This window comes from Uloborus diversus, unplaced genomic scaffold (genome assembly GCF_026930045.1).
Source record: "Uloborus diversus isolate 005 unplaced genomic scaffold, Udiv.v.3.1 scaffold_535, whole genome shotgun sequence".
Lineage (NCBI taxonomy): Eukaryota > Metazoa > Arthropoda > Arachnida > Araneae > Uloboridae > Uloborus > Uloborus diversus.
Genome location: NW_026558720.1, coordinates 50,228 through 68,454, shown reverse-complemented (window position 1 = coordinate 68,454; position 18,227 = coordinate 50,228). Strand labels below are relative to the sequence as shown.

The window sequence follows — 18,227 nt, the reverse complement described above, 5'->3', positions numbered from 1 at the left end:
TAAGGCCTGAGGAGAGTCTTTTTCTTTTTCAAAACCATTTGACTGCTTTGGTTTTCTATAGAATAGAGAAATTTTCAATTTCCAGCCGGATATTTATTTGAAATACGTCTGCGACTTCAGTAAAAGCACTTTTAACATTTTGGACTAGTGTAATGTACTTAACACCAGTGACGTCGCTATTGGGGACGGGACGAGGCGGGTACCCTTTGGGTGTCACCCGTATGTAGGGTGAAACCCAAAGTGAAATGTAAAATTTCAAGTTTTTGAAAAATATGAAGCTAAAGTGCACTCTTAAGACTACAATTTAAAAAAAAAAAAAATTCGGGGGGAAGACTCCCGGACCGCCCCCTCCCCCTACTCCTCATCATAGAGACTATACTCATCATGAACACTATACTCAGGATTAGGTTCATGTTGTCAATACTTAAGCCTAGTCGGGAGTTCCTGTAATAAAAAAAAGAGTCTCATTATCTTCACTTGTGTTTGAGATATGTTTGACATAATTAAAAGGCCATCAATTTCATACACTCCCTTACTTTTTTGACCTTTCGACGGCATATTGTATGAATTTCATGTTTTCTTTTTTTACATAGACTATTTAAAGCTTTTTTTTTTTTTACGTTTGTGGGGGAAGGAGGAGGGACGCATTTAAACAACCCTTACTCTGTCAGGGGACCACGTAAAAGTTTTGAGGCCCCTGATTGGTCAAAGCGAATAATTAGAGCGCACATACAGCGGCCATGTTTTTTCGTTCGTTCAACGCATATGAGCAAATTTCGTTTTAATTCAATTCACGCCTAAATGTATCTATTTTCCTTTTCCATTTCGAACAATGGCTACCTGCTTATTCTTTCAAATCTGCACAATTTCTTTCTGCATTAATTGAATACTACTCATTAAAAAAAGTTTCTAGCAATCGTACTTTGCTGATTGTTTGAATTGAAAAAATGGGAAAGAATTTTGTGTGCTGCCATCTATACATACATTGTAGTATTTTATACTCACATAAACTTATATTTTGTATAAATTTAAAACACTTGGAAAATTTTAATGTGTAGACTGTTTTAAATTTTAATTTGTTTCTTCTATTAACGATTTTCTTCCACAACTTTTTGAACTAGTTTTTGTATTGTTTGGTAATAATGTTTAGTGGTTTTAATAAGATTAGAAAACACAATATATAATATGCATGTGTTTTTAAGCTAAAATTTTAAAGATAGTTCTAAATTTAGTTTCGATATTTTACATTTTGATTAAAAATGTTTTTTTAATCAATAACCGAGTAGCATCAACTCATCAGCCGATCATCGGCCATTCATTGAAATCCGATCAAACTTTGATCGGCCGATGAGTTTTCATCGAAATTGCTCCAACATGTCTCATCGGCAATAGTAGAATCCGATCATCGAAATCCGATGGATTTTGCTCCCTGTACCGATGAGATTTGGAGCAATATACGAGCAGTGCTGTTCAAAGGCGATGAATTTTGGATTAAAATACGATGAGATTTGGAGCAATATACGAGCACTGCTGTTCCAAGACGATGAATTTAGGATGAAAATACGATGAGAAGTAGTAACAGTCGCGATATAGGGACAAACAGGAGGAAAACAACTCAACAGTGGGAAAGGGGTCCGCCATCTTGGATGATCAGGTGACCCTTCCGCCATCATAAAAATTTTCAGAAGGGGTATTTTCCTATGACGTCATTTTGGAATCCGTCATTTGGGACAATTATTTATTATCTTAATTTTTTTTAAATAACTTGTTAACTTAATTTCTTATCTATTTAATTTCTAATTTATTACTTTTGATGAGCCTGATTCACGAGTTTACTCTAAATTGCTTTGACCGGGAATCGAACCCTCGGCCTCTGGGGGTAAGAGCTTCGTATGCTAACCACTAGACAAGAAATGTTCTAACCAAGGAGGAAAATAATGTTTTAAATGGGAAATCATTTGTGGCGCCATCTATCGGTGGTAAGGCCATGACAGATTTCTTAACGGGAAGTGAGAATTTTATTCGGGGGGGGGGGTGGGACGGGGGAGGGGGAATATGCTTGTGGGCGCCAGCTAGTGAAGAGTCAAAGTCGTTCATTTTGGCCGCAAACCGAGTCGGAGTCGGTAATATTGGGAGTCAAATTGAACGGAGTGGAATTGTTTTGGAGATGGAGAGAAGTCATTCAAGAGTCGGAGTCTCATTTTGTTTGCAATTCCAGTGAGGTAATCGGGGTTGGAATAGTGGAGTTGAAGTTGAATTGATTTTGAAGCAAGTCAGAGTAAACCTTTCCAAAATCCAGGAGTCGGATTCGGAGTCGAAGTCTCAGTCATTTTTCCTCCGATTCTCAACCCTGAATGTTGATCTGTATAGCCATACGTTTGATCAATCGTCAGATTTTTGAATAATAAAACTTAACAGTTGGGAGATTTCCAAAAAAATTTTGGATTGGGAAAATTTTTATCGGAAAATTTAAACAACCTACTTTTTTTCCGATGAAATGTAACTCGGCAAATTTTCACCGGAAAAAATGATCGTTACGATCTCTTTTTTCGATGAAATGCAGCTCGGCAAATTTCAATCGGAAAATTTGATCGTTACGATCTCTTTTTCCGATTAAACTTAGACCAGCAAATTTTCATCGGAAAATTTGATCGTTACGATTTCGTTTTTCGATAAAAAATTTCTCGGAAAATTTTCATTGAAAAATTTTATCGTTACAATTTTGTTTTTCAATAAATTTCGCTTGGAAAATTTTCATCGAAAAATTTGATCGTTACGATATCTTTTTCCGATGAAATGTAGCTCGGCAAATTTTAATCGGAAAATTTGATCGTTACGATTTTGTTTTTCGATGAAATATAGCTCAGAAAATTTTCATCAGAAAATTTGATCGTTACAATCTCTTTTTCTGATGAAATTTAGACCGGCAAATTCTGATCGGAAAATTTGATTGTAAGGATATAGATTTCCGATAAAAAACAGATCATCGAAAACCGGTTCTCGGATTCTGATCATAACGATATCAGCGTGCATTACGCGATGAGATTAGGAGAAGTCGATGATCGGTCGAGCAAAATCCGATGAGTTGATGCTACTTGGGTAAGGAAATTCATATCAAAAATGAATTCTAATGCATTTTAGGCGTTTTTTTTTTTTTCGTCATTAAAGAAGCATTTAGTGTAAATTAAATTGCAAAATTTTTAGAAAGAAGGTTCTTGCTCAGTTTTAAAAATGTATTTTTAAATGTGATATTTCAAATTTATTACGTGTCGTTGTTAGCGTGTTTTGATCAGCTTAAGAAAACTTTCCTTTTTTTGTCTTTTGAATGAACAAATAAATGAAAGAACGACTTCAAAGCAACTTTTATTTATTATTTTAGTTACATTACAAAAATATAATTTATATTACATGTAAACTATTAAGTATCTGCATGTTTTTTGTTTTTTGCCATAATAAGTTAAATGTATTATACTTATATCACGTATGATAATTATACAGCCTGTAGCTTCTATTATGAATGCACATTCAATTTAATAATTAGAACCGGATTATTTCAAAAAATAACTTTCATCTTACAGTTTTCATTTTAAATTAGTTCTAAACATTCTTGTTTTTAGATTGAAATATAGTATCTTACAATTCACAAATTTTGCTTTAAAAACTCATCTGAAACACCTCTTACTTTAACAAAAGCATCTTTCTTTCTTGTAGAAGGCGTATCTAATTTAATTTTTACATTTATTTTTGCCGGACAACTAGAGTTTTTTGAAAGGCTTCTTTTATTTTCTTCCTTTGGAATGTTCATGAAGGAACTGTGGTGGTAAAAAATTGTTTCCTAGAAACAATTGCACAAATTAGTAAATCCAATAAAAAATCAGGTTAAATCCAAGAATAAGGTACTAACTGCACCAGGATGATACAACTGATCTGGTGATTTGGGAGCTCAGTTTTATTTTGGGAAATTTCTCCCTCATGAAAATGTAGGCATAACATGAAGTAATTGGAAAAATATTTAACATTGCAACTAACTTTGTAAAGTTCTTTAATGCGAATGAACCAATGAAGGTTCAAGTTGAAAGAATTGGCATTACTATAATTACTTTGTCCCTCCAAAAGTTGCCGTATTCGTAACTTAATCTTGAATGCAACTCAGATTTATAGAAAATTAAAATAGAATAAAATTAAAAAAGTTTGACGATGCAATTGTTTTTTTTCTAAATACAAGTAAAAGTTAGATAAATATGAATAGCCTAAAGTCTGTGAATAAAAGAAGTAAAATATTACTCATAGCTGTTAAAAAATTTTGCACAAAAAGAAATTTTAAAAATTTCTATCAAGTAAACAAAATTGATGTTTCAATGATTATTATTCATTTAATTTAGCAGAATGTGTTTCCGGTTTAATTTTAATGCAATTTTAAAATTTTCACATGTCAGATACATAGATAGATGGCAGCACTGTAGAATGAATAAATGAATTTGTAATTTTATCAAATTTTACGTAATCACTGTTTATTAGAATATAAACACAAAGAAAAAATTAGTACTTACGAACACATAATTCTCTTTCCCCGAGGAACTGAAGACCTTGAATTCCATTTCGTATTTGTCTGAAGTCCAAATTCTTTCACCCGTTTATTGCACTGCTTCACATTTTTTATGTCGCTGCGTATAGCAATAATATTACACTTCCTATTTACAATACAGTTACTAAAAGAAGAGGGAAGTTTCATTTCCAAACAAGATTCGGTAGCCATAATTCGAAATTGAAAAAGAAAATGTATACATTCAAGCGTAAATTAAATAAAAACGAAATTTGTTCATACGCGTTGGACGAAAGAAAAAACATGGCCGCCGTATGTAAGAGCTAGTCATTTCGCTTTAGCCAATCAGGGGCCTCAAAACTTTCACAAGGTCACCTGACAGAGTAAGGGTTGTTTAAATGCGGGAGGGACACACCACAAATTACCGCCCCGGGTGTCACTACCCATGCTAGGTACGCCATTGTTAACACTTAATACATTAGGTCTATTTTTCACTTCATTATAAATATCATGCCCCCTGAATATCTTAATAAAATTATGTTTTACTTTTTTTTCGAACATTCAAGTACTTAGAACTTTTGGTGTGATTATATCATTACAATATTTTAGATCTTTCTCGCAGTATTTCAGCTTTTTTTTCTATTTAAAACATGCTTCGGTCGCCCAGGTGAGGTAATTTAATAAGAAAGAATCTCGATGCTCCTAAATTATATTTTAAGATTGCATTTAGAAAGAAAAAAAAAAAGAAATGCTTCTTTTTTTTTTACTTTTATTGTATTTGCTCATTTATCATCTACTTGTTCATTTTTAAACCTGTCTTCTAGACTCGACATAGTTTTTTTTTTTTTTGAAAAAATTTACATTGAGTATCTATCCTTTGCTCTAAACCCCCGCAAAAAAAATTTCTAATATTTTTGCTCTTTATAATAGAACTTGAATGTTTTAAACTTTTATTTAAAAAAATAACTTCAATTTTTTTTAATTTTCAAATTTAAGCACAACTATTTGTAAACGTAAGAAAGAAATATGTTTAGATTATTATTATCTTTTTATAATTAATTTGAAGGGATTTAAAAAAAATGTTTTTAAGAACATTCTTTGGGTGCTTGTGTGGATTTTTTTAGGTCATTAAAAATCAGCTTCTATTTGAAAAAATAAATGCATTTACACTAATTTTACTTTTTAAAAAGATTTTGCAGTAACATGTCATTGCTTTCAATTTTCCAAACAAGTAATGTATCTTTGCACCTTTTGTTAAATTATTGATTATGCACTGTATCTTCTTGGCTGGTTAACAATATCATCCTACCAAGGACAGATCCAGAAATTATTCAAGGGGAGGGCGATTGATTTTCAGTGCTTACAACTTATTCAGTATTCCAGCAAAATGCTCCGAACCCCACGCTTTCTTTCCTCTAGTTTGAAACGAGACTGCCTGCAATTTTTAGGACTTCAATTCCGAAGGTTTTTCAGGGGAGAGCCCCAAACCTCCCTTTACTAACATAATCGAAGATCACACAAAATTGCGATTTTGATAGTTCAATACCGAAAAGCTGCCAGTGGAAAGTTAATTTATTTTGCCAAGGAGAGGGCGATCGCTCCCACTGCCCTTCCCTTGTATCCGTTTTTGCATCCTACACAGGTAAGATTTCTACACATTCAATGCTTGTGCTCTAAACATTAAAACACAATATTAGCAACTTTTGTGCTTCAGTAATTTTTCAATTTATTTTCAGCACAAGGTATTGCTTATTGCTTACGGACAACTAAAATTTAACAATAATTTTAAATGAAAAAAAAAAAAACTTTTGAAAAAGCTATTTTAACAATGCTGCACATCTTTTAACATTTGAGACTATGCTTTTTGCTTATGTTTGACTCATTAAACAATGTGCAATCATACTACAAGGAAAAACTAGTGAGCTATTTATTAACAAAAATTCATAAATTTTAACATAAAGCGACATCAGAATTTTTTGTTTTAACAAAGCTATGTTTTACATTGATTGACAGGAACGTATTGCATAACACTTACTTATTTCTTTAACACTAAACGCATATGTGTGTGCAAGAATAACCCAACTCATGCTTAAGAACCGTATACCATGAATGCATTCCAACTGCCCTTCAGTACTGTTAGTATCCAACAGTCTTGATCCATTTGTAAATATGCAAAAGCATTTAAGGAAAGGCTTGCACTTTCCAAAAAACCCTGTAACGGGATAAAAATTAATTTAACAAAAAAAATTAAAAAAGGGAAATTGATTAAATTATAGTCTAGTTATGATGAAGAAAATAATTATTATACACTTTACTACTTTTAATTAAAGATTATGCAGTTGTTACTTCTATTATTCTGAGAAATATTTTCAAAATCGCTTATTTAACCCTAGAGAAGTCACGTTTCCTTTTGTTACGCTAGTTCTCGCGCTTCGGTCTTTTCCCCGCCGTAGCGATACGTGAGACAAAAGCAGAAGAAAGGAAGTGCCGGGGAGAAAATGACACCTGACTAGGATGGCGCGCTATTGGTCTAAATGACCAACATACATTTCCAAAAGCTATGCAACCTTGAAATACCGAAAAAAATTCTCAGAACTAAGTGTGTGGGCTGGGGAGAGTCTGACTTTCAGCTACACAGATGGGCCCCATTATTAGAATAAGGTGTGGTGGGATAGAGCGAAATATCTGACAACGGGCGGGGAATCGACCGAAGCGCGACTTCTCTAGGGTTAAATACTGTACTGTTTAAATGAATGAAATACCAACGTTTTGCTGTACAAAAAATTGCAAATTGCTGCAGACACATGTTTAGGTGTTACAAGGAACATCTTTTTCAATGCAAAGAAAATGTGAGCTTTTGGAATGAAAAGTCATTCAAGGAAAGGGATCCTCGGCTGTGAGCTTTTCATCTAAAAGCTCACACTTCTTTGCATTGAAAAAGGTGTCCTTGTAACACCGCAACACATGTCTGTAGTAAGTTTGCAATTTTTGCGCATCAAAACGTTGGTACTTTATTCAGTTAATTTTCAATGCAGAAAGGTAATTTATTCGCTATGTACTGTTTATTTTCCTAGGGTGTGCATAGAGTACTTGCCAAAGAGAATCCCAAACTGCCACGCGGGTAATCATATATATTATTTCTCAAAGTTTTTTTTTTCTTTGTGACAAAACCAAAAGTTCTTTAATACTGAATGAAACTCCATAAACAAAACATCATTTTAAAACACTTTTTTCAACACTTTCGGCTAAAAATAGAGACAATTCACAATTTGGTTGTTTTGTCAAAAAAAAAAAAAACTTAATTAATTCTGTTTTTTTATTATGCATCGCTTCAATCCCTAGCATTCCGACATTGAGATCCATTGGCTCAGCTGGTTAGAGCGTCATGCTTAATAATCCAAAGGTTGTGAGTTCAAATCCCCGATGGCCCAAAATTATCGTTGTAATGACTTATTTTCTTTAGCAGAATTCTTATCTAAATTTCCATGAATATATTATATTATATCAACTGTGTTGAATATCCGAAGGAAAATGAAGATCTGTATCCATATCCGTAACATTTTTGACAGATCTTAAACCAAGCTTTTATATTCTTAAATTTTAACACATATTTCAATTCTATAAATATAGATAGGCATAAAAAACTCTTAAATTCCATTTAAATTAGGTTTTTTTTCTCATTTAAATTATAACATATCACTGCTGATGTCAATTTCTAACTAAAATATCAATTTGAAATTTAAGTAACAAACCAAATTTACCAGAGAATAAACCCTGATTGGAATGCTGTTGAATAAGCAATTCCACATCATAATTCTCATCAGATGGAGTTCCTCCATCATTAATTTGTGCAGATTTTCCCTCCTCTTCAACTAGAACTGAGTTGCATTCAGATTTTTCTCCCATAAAGAAATATTCATAAATAGTAGTAGAGCTTCCAAGGATCACCAAAAATACAAAAAATGAGACGACAAATCTGAAGGAAATTTTAATAAAACTATTGTTATTGCAATAATCTATATTAATAAAACAAAGAATATGTGTACATATGTGTGTGAATATATATACAGTATGTGTGAAAAAGAACTACCCTATTTTGAAATGACATTACAGCAATACCGTGTGAGATAGAAAGGTTAAAATAAATTATATGTTGCACCAGTGTTTTGGACTTTTGTATGCACCGGTTTCCAAAAAATATCAATCAACCGGCAATTAAGTAAAATAAAAAATATAACTCTATTTCGTCATTGCAAAAACTTAATATAATAGTTATTTAATAATTAGTGTAAAAATATGTTAAATAATAAGACTGACATTTCCAAAGCAAAATAAAATTTATTATAGTTCAAATTGTTATGTGTTAGAAATTTTTAGCCTTGTAATGTTGTAAGTAATAAATTTTTCAGTTTGTTTATAATTATTTTGTTTGCATTTAATATAAAGTGTAATATATCAAATATTTAAATAAATACAGATTTTTTTTTATTTCATTAAACTCTAAAATTCAGGAACTTGTCATTTTACACTTAATATAATTGAATAAAGCTATTCTCAAAGAGCTCCCCCCCCCCCTCTTGATTTCTATGGAAAGCTAATAATCCAATTATATAAGTACTAACAGTCTTCAACTTTGCTGTATGTGAGAAACAATATAATTGGTTAGATTCACTGACTCATAAATGTAAAGAGTTTCATTGGTTGAAACAGTTCTACATATACATTTCATGTAACCAATCAAGTAAGCAGTTCTGTTTTTGTAAGCTGTTCTCCTATCAACCAAAAGAGCTATTTGTACAAAAAGATTTTGTTTTGAGAACAATTTGCTCTATGCTGTGAAGCTTTTTTAATCATGAGTTCTAAAGGTAGTAGACCAATGGATCCTATATGGGGATTTTGTAGTCAGAAAGAAATTAATAATAAATTAGTAGTTGAATGTAATAGCTGTAAAAAAACTGTGAGTGCAAAACCCTACAGAATGAGAGAACATCATAAAAAGTGTAATGGTGCTACTAGTGATGCGTACCAGCAACTTCTGATTCTAACATACAAGTTACGATAGAATCAAGTGATAGTGATTTGGTGATTAACAAGATTACTCCTCTTCCTAAAAAATCAAGACAAGAAAATGAGTCCAGGGCTCAGAGTAGACTTTTCCAAAATTTTAGGGGAATTTTAGGAACTTTTTGACAAAATTTTAGGAAAATTTTAGGGTAGGGGCATTTTAAGTTACAATCTCCTTTAAACAAGCAGCCTGACCATAATTTATTAAACAACAACCAAACTTAAATAAATGTTATCTCATAGCATGCATAAACAACTTACTTCAATTACTTCTGTAAAAAAAAAAAAAGCAAAACCGATTTACATCACATATTAAGGTAAACAATATTTAAACTAAATCAATTATATGAAGTATAAATACATTTAAACACAACAACTTTTCTTCATACCTTCTTAAAACTAGTGTTGAACTAAAATATGATTCTATAAATTTTTAAAAAAAAGCCATAAAAAAACTTTTACATTTTATAATGGTGAATTCAAAATTTTTATTTGCATCTCATTAAAAAAAAAAAAAAAAAAAAAAAAAAAAAAAAAAAAAAAAACGTAATCTGCTACTATGAAAAAACAGATCTGACCACACATTTGATTCATCCAATAATGTTTTCAAAAGCAAGTTTGGGGTTACATTACACTGATTAAAACTTCTATTTTATCTTTAGTAGTTTTTTCAAAATTTGTTCTTTGTCAGTTTTGAAGATGGATAACTCTGATTCTAATTTTTGTAACTGACTAGTGCCTTCAAGAATTAGGTTCTGTGCAACTGTCATTCGTACAATACTTTGAGTTACTGTAGCATTCTTTAGTCTCTCTGTTCCCTCTTTTATCGGGCCTAAAGCTAATTCTTTATTCTTCTTCAACTCATTGATCTTTTTGTTATTTTCACTTATCTGTAAATCAAGATCATTTTTCCTATTTTTAGTTTCTTCTTTTTCAAGTTTTTCCTTTGTCATTTGTTCCTTTTCTTTTTTAAGCTTTTTTTCTTCTTCTTTCAATCTGTTAATATACTCCTGGTATGATTTATGCAAATCTTTCACTACTTTTAGTAATGTTAAAGTGATAGGTACATTCAGTACCCCTCCATAACTTCGAATAGTATCTTTCACTAATCTGAGTGATACAATAGTATGTTCACTGTGATTCATTTATCATAGCTTTATTGAATGAAAAACCCCTCTCAGGGTCCGCATTCCCATGTGGCAAAATCATAACAGTTTTGATTACTTCAGTTAACTTTTCATATTTTAGCCGATTGCTAGTATCTTTCATAAGAAATAATTGTCTCCAATATCCATCTACTCGTGTTTCTTCAGATAGATTTTCACGAGCAGTAACATCAAATATGAAAAGTTTCCACTCTTCTCGAACATTATCAATAAAGTCATTCGAAAAGTTTAAATAATGAGAAATTCGTGTAATTGCATGAACACTGTTGGAGCAATCGTAAAATTTCCCAGGGTGAAACAGTTCTAAGTCCGTGAAAAACTGATCATCAAAAGGCGAATTCGATCTTAAATACTTGACAGTTTTTATAAGTGCTGAACGAACATTCAAGAGAAAATTTTTCTTCTTGCTTTGAGATAATTTTTCTAAAAATCCTTTGGCTGACATACCAATTTCAATTGAAGTTAACTTCTTCCAATTGCTGCCGTCGTCAACATCAACATCTCGTAATTCTGCACCTTCCTTGGAAGCAACAAGTTCATCCTTCAAAAACTGCATCATAACCTGTCGGATCAGCTTGTTCATTTCATCAAACAACAGATGTATTTTCGGTGGTTCGCTTTGAAAACAGAGTGAAAAAGCTTCAAAATGCTTGTGCGAATAAGCAATGAGAGCTAAAAAGCATAATGTTGATTCATCCTTTAAAATTTTCACAAATACGCTTATATCTGTTGGAAGCACTGAGCTGTTTATCCAACAACTTTTGTTTAGGCAAAAAATTTAAAAAATACTCAGTAGTAGGCATGCTTCCCGGCAGCAACGAGCGATGCCTCTGGCGCATGGCCACCAGACATGCTCCATGCGCAGGAAAGCTCTCTAATCACGGAACGGCGAAAAACAAGTTACCTTCCGGAAGCGGGTTAGAAATATGCGTCAGAAGAAGTGCGGGAGACTTATTTCGGTCAGCAAATGGCAGTTTTTACGTTTTTTTTTTAGGAACACCAACAAAATTTTAGTATAATTTTAGGAATTTTAGGAGCTGTGAAAATATTTAGGAATTTTAGGGGGAATGTGAGCCCTGTGAGTCTACAGAAGTTGGACCTTCTAGAATCCAAAGTTCTCTGAGTAATTTTATTGTGAAAACAAACTCAAAAGTAAAAGATGGTTTGGATGAGGCAATTGCCAAGTTTTTCTACAGCTGTAACATACCTTTTTTGGTGAGTGAAAATCCATCATTTATAAGCATGATTAACTTACTGAGACCAGGTTATAAACCTCCCAAAAGAAAACAGTTGGCTAGAGATCTACTGGACAAAATACATAGTTGCAACTACACCTTGAAAAGAAAATCAGTGGTAAAAAAGTTTCATTGATACAAGACAGATGGAGTAATATCCATAACGAACCCGTTGTTGCAAATTGTATTCACACTGGTTCTGAATGCATGTTTTATAATTTTGTAAATACCGGAAGTGAAAAAAAAACTGACACTTACTGTGCTGATTTAGCAAAAAATGCAATAATAGAGCTAGAAACGAAATATGACTGCGAAGTATTATCTTTAGTAACTGATAATCAACACAAAATGGAGTTAATGAGGAAAATTATTGAAGAAGAAATGCCATCTGTTATAACTTATGGGTGTTCAGCTCATTACTTAAATCTTCTTGAACTGAATATCACACCAGATTCTCTCATTAAACATGTGGCTTCAGTCCAGAAATATTTCAGAAACCATCACAGGCAAGGAGCTTGGCTAAAGAAGTACCCAAAAGCTGTGAAACCACATATACCTTGTAATACACGGTGGAATAGCCAGGTGGACTGCTTAGAGTCGTTTATGAAGAATTGCCCATATTATTTACAAATACTAGAAGAACATGAAGATGATATTCATGACAAAAGTATTGTTCAGATTATAAATAATCAGATGATTCACAAAGAATTTAAACACTTGCTGCTGCAGATAAAACCTGTTGCTATTGCTCTGGATTCAGTTTAAAAAGAGAACTGCTTCATTGCAGATGCTTGCGATGTTTGGATTTGTTTATTAAAAGAAGACGCTCTTATGTATGCTTTTGAGAAGGAAGTGATGCACAGATTTAATCAAGCAGTTACTGATAACCATTTACTCACCTATATGCTCCATCCAAAGTATTTGGGAGTAAATTTATCATGTAATCAAGAAGAAAATGCCCGAACTTTACTCACAAATATTAACCCTGATTATGTACCTTCAGGGATCGATCCAGCGCCAAATTGGGGCCGCTCTGCGGTCCCTTCACAAAATTCCGAATGGCAAAAGCGGCCCCACTCACAAAATTCCGCATCGCAAAAGCGACCCCATTCACAAAATTCCGCGTCTAAAAGCAGCCCCTTCACAAAAATTTATAAAAAAGGCAGCCTTTTCACAATATTTTTTAACCGCAAATGTGTACGCATCTACGCGGAAGCCTACCCCTCTTCCACCTTCCCCCATCTTATCTTTTTTGCCTGCTGAGAAAACGGGAACAGCGCGCAAAGGAAGTTTTATTGAGTGGGATTTTATAAAAAGTTGCGGGAATCGCATAATCTGCAGACGATAAATTAAAAAGATGTGGTAATTGCATATTATTCCAGTTCGTTTTCTTTCTCGGTATTAATTTTTCTTTTGTAACAGATCGTTTACGATCCAGGAGCGCAGACGATATTTTTCGTAGTTAGCTTGTTTGCGCCTTCGCGTGTTTAAGTGGACATTTTTTAGGCGCATCAAAGAATAAATTGTTATTCTATTCGATTATTAATTTGTGTTTTGCAAAATATTTTGTGACGTTTTTAGCGGATAATGGAGCGCTGGAGATAGTAGCCTCAATAATCTCAGTTTGGAGAGATCGCTTGTTCGTTGAAAATTATTCTTCAAGAAATTAAAATGTGAAACGAGGATGTCCTGCAATGGGAGGTACCTCCCGAAATTCTGCGTATTATGTTAAAAAATTTCGCTCTTCGAACGTTGGGTCCCAAAATATTGGGAATTTCTTCAAGTCAGCAATTAACAACCCCGATAAAATCGCTACCACCACTTCATCATGCAGTAACAGTAATGCATATGTTCCCATTTCGGAGGACTCGGAAAATGCGGTAAACGATAGTAAAGCAAATGTTCCCGTTTCGGAGCACTCGGAAAATGCGGTAAAAGATAGTAACGCAAATGTTCCCGTTTTGGAGAACTCGGGAAATGCGGTAAAAGATAGTACATCAAATGACAGTGAGGGCAGTTCGCGAAAGTATAACTATTTTTGAGACGGAAAATACTGGAAGTGAATCTGGAGCAATTTCAACTGATGATGATATTGAGTCATCAAATAATGATTCAAGCATTGTATTTGAGAGCACAAATGGAAATAAGAAGCATGCAATAAAGGAAAAGTACATTGCAAATTATGAAAAGGTGTATAGCTGGCTTTACTATAGTTATTCAGTTAAAGGATTTTTGTGCAAAATATGTTCATCTTTCATGAATGTTAGTGATTCGAACAAACCTTGAGTAAATATTGGAGTTGATATCAAGAAAAGCCGTCACCTACTTGAGTGTTAAAAAAAACATGAGTGCAGCAAAAATCACGGAGAGGCTATCAATATACAAAAATCTAGTGCAAAAGAAGGAATTCTCAAAAAAATCTGAAAGTGCAGATATTGGAAATGAAGCAAAAAAAAAAAAAAAAAAAAAAAAACAGAAAATTGATTGGTAAGTTTATTCAAATTTTGTACTTTATAATCAAGAAGGAATGGGCCATTTCTGAGAATTTTGAATCTCTAGTTAGATTTTTGAGGGAAAATTTAGATGACAATGAAATAAAAAAACATTTGCTAACTTGTGGTAAGAATGCTACGTATTTATCCCACATTTCAGTTCAAAACATTCATCTTTGAAAATACCAACATTCCGTTGTTTTCAGGAAAATCCTGAATTTTACTTTGATTATGCAATATATATTTAGTATTAATTTGTGTTGAGTTTCAAAATCCAATTCTAAAATAACTTTACTTAAAATAAAATTCTTTTATATTCTGGTTTTATATTTTTATTTCTTTTGAAGATCTTGATTTTCTTGCATCCGCTATGGTAAACAAATGTTTCGCATTTTTGATGTTACTGTACCTTATTAAGAGGCAAACAAATAAAATTTCTTTGTATATTTATTAACATCATTAAATTGCAAAGTTTTAAACGAAATACCTACTCTGTAAGAACGTCAAATGTCGAAAAATTAAATGCTGAATGCTGGTGCAGTATTATTTTGGGTTTTAATTACTTTTTAATGAGCAAGAGAATGCTCAAGACTAATAACCTCCAAATGCCTAATAACCTCCAAATGCCGTCATACCTAATTAAATGTATGACTAGAAATGCATGATTAAAAAAATAGTTGAAGACAACTTAAAATAAAAACCAAATTTATTTGGTAATTTAGTAAAGTTAGTTAAATAAAATTAAAAACATTTGAAACAACGCGAACTAGAGCTGAGCTATATCAATCTATTATCTATCTATTAAAGAAATAACCCCGCATCGTTGCTTAAAAGCAAACGGGCGCTCAAGTCAACTAGCCAGAGAGAAAACACCGAAGAAGTCAATTTCATACTCGAAACCTTTCCTTATATTCTAAGTGAACTCATTAGCATGCGGACGCCAAATCACCTTCTGATACACGCCAGCATAGCACCTGGCCAATGAGCATCGGGCACGTGCCGATCTGTTACGATGCTTCGTTGATTACGTAAAGATCGTGACGTCATAGATCGGCGACTGCACGTGCGAGATACGTCTTCAGGCATCCGCATTAGAAGGTAGAAAAACATAGTTGAAAATTTCTCCCATACTAGGATTAGGCAAGTGACTGATATTATGGTGAGATAAGTGGTGACGAGATGAATTAGTTAATTATTATATAAGGGGCGCTAGGCCAACACTTTTAAGTTTTTCAAACACATACATGGCATCTTTAATGAGTATTTCACTTCTGTGTTAAGAAATATGTGATATCTTTGAGTCTGTTCATATTGTATTTATTAGGAGTTATCATTACCTTCAGCAGCATGTGCAATTTTCATTGCTCTAAAAGTATTTGAGAGGGGCAAACAGGAAATCTGTTGTGAGACTTTCACCTTAAGAAAGTGTGCCTTGCATATGTATATTTGTAAAAAACAATAAATGTAATGTATGTGTCAAATTATGAATAAAATGTTAAGGGTCTTACTCCCCCCTCCCCCCAGCGCATTTTCTCTTGACAGCTTTCAGGTATTCTTCAAGAACTTGCAATCACTCCTGAAACCTGTCTAGGGCTTTCCTATAATGATATGACAGCTAAAAATGCTTTTATATAAACTTTTCCAAGAAAAAAATCACAAGAAGGTCTTTTTTACAAAAATAAAGAAAATTCACAAAAATATTTTGCTTTTTAACAAAAATAAAGAAAATTCACAAAAATATTTTGCTTTTTAACAAAAATAAGGAAAATTTACAAAAATATTTTGCTTTTTCACAAAATGGGGACCCAAAAAATAAAACCTGGATCGACCCCTGACCTTATACCGTAGCTTTACAAAACAAATTGGCCCCTTTTCCCGAAACCTATTTTTCCAATCAAGTTGTAACAACTACTCCAGCTACCGCATGGTGGTCCAGTTTGAAAAAATGTGCTATAGATGAAAGTTTTGTGAATCTTGCTTGTTCTTTGATGATAATGCCAGCTAGTTCTGCTGGGATTGAAAGAATCTTCTCAAATTTCTCCTTTATGCACAACAAATTGAGAAATTGTTTAGGTTTAGAAACAGCGTCAAAACTTGTATTTTGTTACAGGCTGCTGCAGTGTGAAAACAATGTAAAATTTGATTTTGAATGGTGATAGTGTTGTAAATAAATTGTATTTGGGTTAATATTTAATTATTTTTCTTATACATTTTCTATTGTATGTCAGGAATTACATTTAAGTCATTTTTTGAGTTTCTGCCATAAATGTGGCAGAAAAGGGTTTTTGCCATGCCCGTTTTAACCGGTTTCTACCAGTAGTTTTTACCGCCTCGGCAGAAATCTGCCAACCCTGCTTTGAAATGACTTAACAGCAAAACCGTGTGTGATGAAAAGTAAGTCAAAAAAAAGTAAGCCAAATCAAAGCGCTGTAGGGTCATTCCATGTCAAATCAACCACAAAAATGGGATTTTAACACCCACTGTCTCGGAATTTGATCAAAGTTGGTATACTTCATCCCTTTATGGTCACAAGCAACCCCCTAAATTTTTTTCTTCCAATATCAATGCGTTTTGATTTTATAGCCTTTCGAAATTTGGCGATTTTACATTTTTTGTCATTTTCGAGACACTTAAACTGAGATATTGTTGTTTATGAAAAAAGTTATCTCTTGGTAACTAATGCTATAATCTTTTTGAAAATTTTTACACAAAATAGAAAGACTTTGAACATATTGATAAAAATTATTTTAATAATCTTAGTTTGCACAAAATTTTTTTAAGAAATTAGAAAATTGAAAATTTTGATTTTTTTTTTCAAAAAAAGGTGTTGGCAAAAATCTGAATTTCAACAAAAGGGTCAGCTTTAAAAATCATGATTTTTTAAAAAAATGAACATGAATATGTACTCTAACTTATCCAATGAAAAACATTAGGGGACTTTAATGGATTCTACCCCCCCTCCCCACATTCTGGAAAAAAAGCGTAAAACATCATACAATCTCTTCCATATTCTTAAAAACAGAATTGTCAACAATTATGACAAAAATTCAAATATACAGTGTGTTGAATATGGAACTCAAAATATAAAGAAAGAAAATAATATTTAAGCTTCTATTCGGAACTCCAGCGCTCGAATACGCTACCTTGCGGTGATTTACAAAACTGCAAATGAAGCGTTCCACGTGTGTCTGTTGACGTAAACACAGGCAGTTTGTTCTGAGTATTTATTAACGCAATCGATGTGTCTTAGTTTGCTTTCAGCTACAGAAATTAATTCGTCACTTAGTAGTATTCTCGAGCTTCTCAAAATAATGTTAGTTTTCATTATTTCCTTAATAATTGGTAAAAGCGAAAATACTGGATTAACAAACTTGGATAACGTTATACAAGGTAAAAAATTTTATTGTTTTGTATGAATTTGTAAGAATATGGAGTTTTTTCAAATCTTACATTAATTAAACTTACCATATTTTACAGCAGCATTTAGTAGGAATGGACAGTATGCAAAATATTTTCTTGAATATATTATCATAGAACAAAATGAAAAATGTTTAACTGAGAAAGAATTTACTTTATTCCTTTTATTCTCAGCTGAAAGGTATCGCCAAATTTGTTTAGGGTTATAGTTTTGGTATTGTGCGAACAAAGTAGCCTTGGCGAGATTTCGCGTTTTTAGTTAAACCATTTTCAATTTTTATCATGAGTGGAATAAAATGGTAGTAAGATT

At 32.6% G+C, this 18,227-nt stretch overlaps 1 protein-coding gene across 1 annotated transcript in view; it reads right to left on the bottom strand.

Annotated features, from left to right (window-relative positions):
- The window catches only part of LOC129233567 (nose resistant to fluoxetine protein 6-like), a 97,373-nt gene that overhangs the window by 54,790 nt on the left and 24,356 nt on the right, over positions 1-18,227 (bottom strand). Inside the window, exons 5-6 of the mRNA XM_054867577.1 lie at positions 8,305-8,519; positions 6,579-6,755 (exon numbers count right to left, since the gene is read on the bottom strand). Of these exons, the coding sequence (XP_054723552.1) occupies positions 6,579-6,755; positions 8,305-8,519 (392 nt within the window). The remainder of the gene's footprint in view (positions 1-6,578; positions 6,756-8,304; positions 8,520-18,227) is intronic.